This window comes from Myotis brandtii, unplaced genomic scaffold, assembly GCF_000412655.1.
Source record: "Myotis brandtii unplaced genomic scaffold, ASM41265v1 scaffold486, whole genome shotgun sequence".
Taxonomy (NCBI): Eukaryota; Metazoa; Chordata; class Mammalia; order Chiroptera; family Vespertilionidae; genus Myotis; species Myotis brandtii.
The window spans coordinates 368,435-377,241 of NW_005368569.1; the positions used below are offsets into that span (position 1 = coordinate 368,435).

General features: G+C 45.7%; 1 protein-coding gene across 4 annotated transcripts; it reads left to right on the plus strand.

Annotated features, from left to right (window-relative positions):
* Positions 1-8,640, plus strand: LOC102240658 (chemokine-like factor). Of its 4 annotated transcripts, XM_014547861.1 has the most exons (5): positions 1-156; positions 232-444; positions 1,334-1,492; positions 5,719-5,814; positions 8,492-8,640. In XM_014547861.1, the coding sequence occupies exons 1-5, from the start codon at positions 100-102 to the stop codon at positions 8,606-8,608; spliced, it is 642 nt and encodes a 213-aa protein (XP_014403347.1). In that variant the 5' UTR covers positions 1-99; the 3' UTR covers positions 8,609-8,640. The 4 variants fall into 4 exon arrangements, with proteins under 4 accessions (XP_014403347.1, XP_014403348.1, XP_005876405.1 ...); XM_014547862.1 differs by lacking the exon at positions 1,334-1,492; XM_005876343.2 differs by lacking the exon at positions 232-444.
* The last annotated feature ends 167 nt before the right edge of the window (positions 8,641-8,807 follow it).

Here is an 8,807-nt window from a genome sequence, read left to right on the forward strand (position 1 = left end):
GGGGCGGGGTGCGAGGCGGCCGCTGCCGTTGCGGCCCCCGCAGGAGGCCCCGTGGAGGGGGGCTGAAGGGCCAGTGCTGCTGCTGGGTCTGCGGGCGCCATGGAGCATCGCCCTTTCTGCTGTAGCGTGAAAGGCTTTGTGAAGATGCTGCGGCTGGTGAGCGCCGGCTGCAGGGTGGAGGGCGGCGTGCAAGGTGCTCAGGGGCAGTGATGGGTGTCAAGTAGGAAGTAGAATGCCCCGTCTTCTCTTCCAACCTTGTTTTTATCAAGGCCCGCCCTAGAGGCGAGGCATCCCAGCGGGAAGGAGAGCGATAAGGCACTGTCTTTGCACACTCATAAAGCAAAGTCAGCCTACTTACCTGGATGGCCTGCACTTGGACCCCAAGCCAGGTCCCCAGGCTTCCAGGTGAGGCAGCTGCACTTGTACCACTCAGAAGCCAGCAAGGTAGGAAGACTCAGGGGTTTCGGGGGATGCTGTGCTTCTTTTTTTTTTTAATTTAATATATTTTATTGATTTTTTACAGAGAGGAAGGGAGAGGGACAGAGAGCTAGAAACATCGATGAGAGAGAAACATCGATCAGCCGCCTCCTGCACATCTCCCACTGGGGATGTGCCCGCAACCCAGGTACACGCCCCTGACCGGGATGGAACCTGGGACCCCCTAGTCCACAGGCCGATGCTCTATCCACTGAGCCAAACCGGTTTCGGCGGATGCGGTGCTTCTTTACTGCGGGTCAGAAGTTTGATGTGACCGAGCTCAGGGCTCATTCAGCCCAGAGCCTGGAGTGTGGGGCCTACAGGAGCACTGCGGTCAGTTCTGAACAGACACTCGGAGAGAATGAATCCTCGTGGGGAGGAAGGTGACCCGGCTAGTTAGAGAAGTGGAAACTGCCATAGGAGACTGTGCTGAAGGAGTTGAAGAAAAAGGGGGAAAGGGAAAAAAATTTAATTTTAAAGCAGTGACCTTATAGGAGATGGGGTGGAAATAGTTCAAAGTTACTACAGGGAAGCAGTTCTGCTTACGATGAGGAAGAATGTTATATTGGGAAAGTTCCCCAAATTACATGGCCACTTGGGAAGGTGGTACATTCCCAGAAAGCAAAGGTAACAGGCACAGGTGAGCACTTGGTGAGTCGCTATAGAGAATGTCGTGAATAGCTAGATAAATGGTTTCTGCCGTATGCACACATCCATGCATTTCAGTCATGCCTTTTAGATGTGTGTACGGCAGAAACCGGTTTATTTGGGTATTTTAGAAATGATCATTTTTAACAGCTTACGCTTGTATTCAATAATCACTGACAAATCATATCTGTGTGTTTTTTCCTTACAGGCACTAACTGCGACATCTATGACACTTTTCATCCTCACACAGGCCCCCGAACCATACATTGTTATCACTGGATTTGAAGTCACCATTATTTTATTTTTCATAATTTTATATATGCTCAGACTTGATCGAATAATTACCTTTCTATTTTGGCCTTTGCTTGTAAGTGTTCAGTTTCATCGTTAAAATTAACTACTTTTTCCTGCCCTAGTGAGACATTTTAATAAACTCTCTTCTTTCGTTTTCTTAAGCCTGTAAGGAATCTCTGATACACGTAGGAAGGATAAACACTACCCAGTGCTAAGGTGCCCTGTATTGTCCCCGGGGGAGATTCTCAGGGAGCCAGGGTAGTCACAGCACATAAATTCCCCTTTGAACTCCGTCCAAAGGAGATGTGGCTGACCCTTCTGTCAGGAGAATTCACCTAAGTGTAAATCTTTTTAAAACATTTAAATTAAAGGTCATGGTTAAGTCTGAGAACATTCTCAATCTTTATCTTCCTTTTAAATGCATGCTGCATTTAAAATTGGGGGGTAGAGATGGAGGCAAATACACAGTATCTATATCTTACACATATCTGATCACTAAATGGAAAATCAGAATCATTTGGGAGGCTCAATAAAGCACAAAATTATCTTATTTTAAAAGTCTGCAGTCATTAACGCATCTTGTAGAGCCTTATTTAGTAGCATATGGATTTCATCTGCCACATTTGTAACATTACGAATAACTGCCCGGTGGAGTGCCCACATAGTTCTATACACTGTCAAAATAGGCATGTGGAAGATATTAGTTAAGGTGTATCCGGTCCTGCAGTCTGCACTCTAAGCTGGTTCTAGGACAGTGGTTCTCAACCTTCCTAATGCAGCGACCCTTTAATACAGTTCCTCATGTTGTGGTGACCCCCAACCATAAAATTATTTTCGTTGCTACTTCATAACTGTAATTTTGCTACTGTTATGAATCATAATGTAAATATCTGATATGCAGGATGTATTTTCATTGTTACAAATTGAACATAATTAAAGCATAGTGATTAATCACAAAAACAATATGTAATTATATGTGTACTTTCCGATGGTCTTAGGCGACCCCTGTGAAAGGGTCGTTCGACCCCCAAAGGGGTCTCGGCCCACAGGTTGAGAACCGCTGTTCTAGGAGAAAATGAATGACTTCAACTCTGTCTCCTCTCTCAAGCCTTCTCCCTAGCATCCTATCTCCAGAGGTCTCCCTCCTAAGACCCTCTGCTGCACCTGTCTCCTCCTCCTGAAGTGATCTCCAGGCTGATAACCCCTGTTTAAAAAAGAGAACTTCAGAGCTATTCTCAAAGCAGAAGCATGCCTTCAAGTGGTACCTTCTGAAACCACCTTCTAAGGCCAATGATGATCATTTCAGGCTAATTTCAAGCTGAGAAATCCCAAAAGGGTGAAGCTTGGAATGAGCTAGGACCTTCACAGCATCCCTCCAAACACCTTCATCCACACTATAGAGCTGGACCTATCTCAAGGGAGGTCTAGGTAGGAGAAGAGATGAAAAGCCTTCATCAGTTGTTCCTCAGAGTACATACCATCATCTAGTGGCAGAAAGGCCTAAGCTAACTGATCCCAAGGATTTCCTCAAGGAGATGATGAACTTGATCCACATCCTTTTAATCTTGTGCTCAAAAAGCTGGACTAGTTGCTCTTCATACTCTGCTTTTCCAGGGTTATTAAAGCTTAACACATTTTAGCATTTTTCTCCAAACTAATAATTCTCTGGAGCTTCTTACAGGTAACAAACTTGGAGCCCTACATTTAACAGAATGCACTGAGGGGGACAGTGGACTATGGGTAGCTTACTGAAAGTGGTCCCTAAATCTCTGAGGATCACACTTTGCTGATACTGTAATCTTTTCAAGATGGTGCTATATGGTCAACTAAGTTATTACTCCACTATGATACCCAGATTCCTCTCTGCTCTTGATCTAACGAATTCATTTAGTCACCAAATGTTCAGTATCTGCTCATCCCAGGTTCTGTGATGGGTTCTTTAATAAGACAAAACACAAATCTTGTACCTGAGGAACTTTCAGTGTCGCCAGGAAGAAAGGTGGATGAGCAATTCAGTGTGACAGGTGCTGTATAGATGTGCACCCAGGAGGGTGTAGAGGCACCCAGGCAGGGAAGGGGACCAATCATAACAGGCCTGAGCTGAGGGCTGAAGGATGAAAAGTCGTTAGCAGACTGATATGGGGATGGAAGGGCTTTTCCAGTAGAGGGACTCATGTAGGCGAGGGGTGGGGGGCGGGGGGAGGAGAGAAAGAGCATGGCCCTCAAAGGCCTGCAGGTAGCTCTGAATGGCTGGAGTATGGAGTTAGAAAGAAGAGAGGGGGCAAGAGTAGAGGCTTGGGAGGCAGTTGGAGGTCAGAGCACACAAGGTTTTGTATGCCCTGGGTTTTAACCCAAAGGCCGGTGGAAGCTTTTGAAAGATTAGGTATCAGCCCGGCCGGTTTTGCTCAGCGGTTGAGCATTGACCTATGAACCAGGAGGTCACAGTTCGAATCCCAGTCAGGGCACATGCCCAGGTTGCAGGCTCCATCCCCAGTAGGCGGTGTGCAGGAGGCAGCTAATCAATGATTCTCTCTCATCATTGACGTTTCTATCTCTCTCCCTCTTCCTTCCTCGCTGAAATCAATTTTTTAAAAAAAATTTTAAAAGAAAGATCAGGTAGCAGAGTGACACGATCAGCTTACATTTTAGGAGATGGCACTGGCGACAGGATCCATAATGGCTTGAAATGGAACAAAACTAGAGGCAGGCCTGAGAGATCACAGAAAAGTCTGTTACCACAATCCAGGCACAAAACTGACAAAGGCCTGAACTACGGTTATAACAGCTGGAGAGAAAGGGGATGTTAGTGAGGTGGAATGGGTAGGACTGAGTAACCAAGGAGAATCAAGGATGCCTGCCCTTTGAATAACTATCTTAAGAGGAAAATGAGATAGGCAGTCTAGGAGGAAGATTAGGTTTGAGGAAGGATCAAGGAGAGTGGTAGGTGGTGAGTTCAGTTGGAGAAATACTAGGTTTTCCTTGCGTGTGGGATATTCAGATGGAAATGTTCAGGAAGGATCTGAAGCTTAGGAGAGAGGAGTTAGAGCTGCGGCTTGGAGAGTCATCACATTCCCTTGGGATGGAAATAAGCTCGGGGACTGGCCTAAATGGCTCTGAGAGTGTCGAGGAAGCTGAAGGTAAAACTGGGAAATACCAACATATGAGGTGAGAAAAAGGAGTGGCCAGAGAGAGACCAGAGAGGACCCAAGGGAGACCCATGTTCCCGGGCAGGTGCACCCTCCTTTTTCCTGTGGTTCTCTGCAGAATCTAGAACACTAACGCCTTTTCATCCAAAGCCTTTCCTACACACATACCCAAGTCACTCCAGGAAGCAGGGCTGCCTGGTCAGTTGCCTTGAAGCAGAGCAAGGTGTCCGGCACCGAGGGGCCCTGACCTGGGACACTGACCTGGGGCAGGTAGTCTTAGTATCTCCTGCAAATGAGAAGTGTTTTCTTCCTAAGTGTATCTCATCTTGACCTGCCCCCACTGACCCTCTTTCTCTCCTGTTTTCTTTGGAATCACTACTTTTTTGAGCTACCAGGGTTTTGAAGTTTGATATTTCTGTGTTAATTCCTTCCTGTCTCTAGTTACCTGTAAGCATACATAAGTGATTCCAGAATAGAGATGACTTACCTTTCCCGCACTATCCTCCATTCAAAACGTAAGCTGCAACCCCATAAAGCCACAGTTCAGAAGGGGAATGCTTCCTTTCAAGAAATCATGAATGAGCTACCTCCTCAGAAATGAGAGCACAATTGGCCAACCATCGCATACAGATGTGTGGGAGTTTCTTCCTGAAAATTAAGAAATTTCTCCTAAGTATGCACTGCTTTTAGTTTCATGAACTGCATTTCAGTAACATTATCAAGTGGTTTGGTTTACAGTGTCGACCACTTCGCACTTCTCACGCTGTTACAACTGAGCATCCTGACTGCCCAATGCACCTTTCTACCTTAAACCTCCCACGTGTTAGATCGTCTACTCCTAACCAGAGGAGTTCCCTCCAACTACGTTTAAGTAAAAAATAAATAAGCCTGTTAAGTAAATCAACGATTGGTGTATTCTAGGTTAAGCGGGCGACTAGACGTCCTTGTAGACCAAACACAATATAGGTGTCATTTTACTGTAGCAGTTTGATTTTCTAAAAAGATGAACACTAAATAAATTTGTTTAATAAAATGGAACTATGTATATCTTTGGGGAGCTCATTCTTCTTTTTTCCTACCCTGTGTGTGTGTGTGTGTGTGTGTGTGTGTGTAATCTTCATGTAAAGCTGACCTTTCTATTCTGCGTTTTCAGGATATTCTCAACTCACTGGTAGCAGCAATATTCATGATAATCATATCTGTGTTGGCACTGATACCAGAAACCACGAAATATACAGTCCTTGGAGGGGTAAGTGGAGGCCTTTCTGGTTTCTTCCTTTAGGTTTGATCAGAATTCAATTTATTTAAAAAACAGATACAAGGACAGAACGCTATACTGTATTCATCCTTGGTCCTCCCAGGTCTTACAGCACCCAGTGGCTTAATATTTTTTTGTATGAATATATGCCCTGAAGGAATATGGTGTCACAATAAAAATGAAGTTAACTAAATAATGAGGCTCCTACATATTTCTCATAGATATGTAAGGCTAGACTAGGCTGAGAAAACCTAGACTGAGAAAAGCTACAAGAATCAGTTATAATACTTAGCTTTGAGAAGCTTGATGTCAAGCAAAAACACCATGAATAACTTTCATAGTTCTCCCTTTAAAAATAAAAAAAATAGAAATACATACTGCCCAGCCAGTGTGGCTCGGTGGTTGAGCATTGACCTATGAACCAGAAGGTCACAGTTCGATTCCCAGTCAGGGCACATGCCCAGGTTGCGGCTCGATCCCCAGTGTGGGGCGTGCAGGAGGCAGCCAATCAATGATTCTCTCTCATCATTGATGTTTCTATCTCTCTCTCCCTCTTCCTTCCTCTCCGAAATCAATGAAAATATATTTATTTAAAAAAATAAAACATTTTTAAAAAATCGTACCACTTGTTAAGGTGAGACAGACTATTCTGAGCTCAGTTATTTCTTGTCCAGATCCTTCCTCCGAGGGAATATAATAGATGTCTCGTGATAAGGGGATCGTGGTACGAAGCCTATTAACTAAAGAATGATTTTGAACTCTGATGAGACACAAATCAGTGTAACCAGACTTTATCCTGGAAAGCAAGGAAGGCAAAATAAAAAAAAATGTCAAAACAGTCCCATCTGATACTCTTCTGAGATTTCTTATAGGAGGTTCAAAATCATTTGGCTTTTCTAGGTTCTGATCTAGAGAAGTGAATTAGAAAGTTATTAAATAAATCTCCCTCCTACTTCCTTGTCTTTTCATAGTATGGACCGCTTAGGAGAACTGATCGCTCTCAGATAGCCATGTATGTCAGAATCCGTGGCTTTTCCTCTCCCTTATTAGGCCCTAAGCAACTTCATGAGGGATGGGAATTACTCTAGAAATGAAACACTGCTGGAACAGCAATGTCCCCAGTGGTCTTTAAAGATAATCTTACCCTCTACTATGGAGACAGAGGGGCCACCCAGGCATAGGATTCACTTTCACTCACTTATTTACTCATTCATTCATTCACTCATTTTTTTTTTAAATTGATTCCAGAGAGAAAGGGAGAGGGAGATAGAAACATCAATGATGAGAGAGAATCACTGATTGTCTGCCTCCTGCATGCCTGCTACTGAGGATCAAGCCCACAACCTGGGCATGTGCCCTGACCAGGAATCGAACCGTGACCTCCTGGTTCATAGGCTGGTGCTCAACCACCGAGCCACGCTGGCCGGGCTTGGTGACACATTTTATTTCTTTGGGACGGCGCTGGACTAGAACATGAGTCCTTTCCTCAAGTTACTTAGAGCCTAATGCAGAAGACAGAAGTGTGAACAGCTGTATGTGAGCTATCGACAGAATATTTTGGGGCACAGAAAAGAGGAAGCTACAACTCTCTGGCCATGGAATCAAAGTTTGCCAGGAATCAAGGAGGAAAGTGGGGGGCAGGGGGCAGGATTTCCCAGGGGGAGGAACCAGCAATGTGTGGAGAGTACCAGAGTCATGAAAGCATAGGTAGAAGGTACTTCATGTGGTCAGAACCTAGGAAGCCACGCTCGAGATTCAGGGTGGAAATGGAGCGGTGTCTGGAGCCAGAAAGCCAGACTTCCAGCCCTTTAGATGGAGCTGAGCAAATAGCACGCAGGAGTGGCCCCTCTCCAGCCCAGGCACCAGCTCTCAAATAGCGGTCAGCGTGCTTGAAGACCACGCTCTCGTTCATTCCCTTGACCTCAATTTTATTTTCCCAAGGCCTAGAGTCCCGCCCCTTATGTGAACACCGCCAAGCCTTTGAAGTAATCTTATCACTCCTATTCTCCAAAGCTTTCATCACAGCTACTAGCACCACCCTTTCATCTTGGAGCTGGTGTGAACTTTGACCCTTTCTCCAGTAGCGTTTGCAGCAGGAAAGGCAAAGAGTGGACCATTGGAGATAGACATGTTGACTGATGACTAAATGTCAGCAGTAGGTCTTGAAACAGTACATTCCAGGAGCAAGTGAAGAGATCCAGACCAGCCGTAACTGGTTTGGCTCAGTGGGTAGAGCGTCAGCTGCCTTATGGACTCAAGGGTCCCAGGTTCAATTCTGGTCAAGGGCATGTCCCTTGGTTGGTGTGCAAGAGGCAGCTGATTGATGTTTCTCTCTCATTGATGTTTCTAACTCTCTATCCCTCTCCCTCCCTCTCTGTAAAATAAATCAATAAAATATATATACTTTTTTTAAAGAGAGATCCAGACCAGTCTTTATTTCAGAGCCCCCACCCCTTCAATGGCACTTCTGCTCACTTACATGATATTTTCCCTTTCTCTGGGCAGGCACTGGGAAAACTTGGCAGTGAGAATAAAATGGTCTCTGAGTTCTCTTCCCGTCATAGTATCAGCAATCCCTGTGCCCTAGCAGGAGAGGAGGCCGGGTGGGCAGACCCCTTGGAGACAGAGTCCAGTGGCGGCCGGCAGTGACGCTGTGTCTTGTCTCCAGGTGTTCGGCCTCCTGGCGGTGGTGTGCTGCATCGCGGACGCGGCTCTCATTTACCGGAAGCTTCTCTTTAACCCAAGCGGTCCCTATCAGAAAAAAGCTATTCACGACGAAATATAAATTGTGTCATTGTATAGACCTGCCCAGTATTAAACGCATCTATTTTCTCCGTGTGGGTCCTGCAGTTGCTTTCACCTTCGTCTCCATATGGGAGCCGGAGGAAGAGATCGCCCGGCGCATCACCTGGACTGCGCCCTCCAAGCGCTGCGGGGGCCTGGATGCCATCAGCCGGGCTGTCCACCCCTGGGGCCGGGGGTGG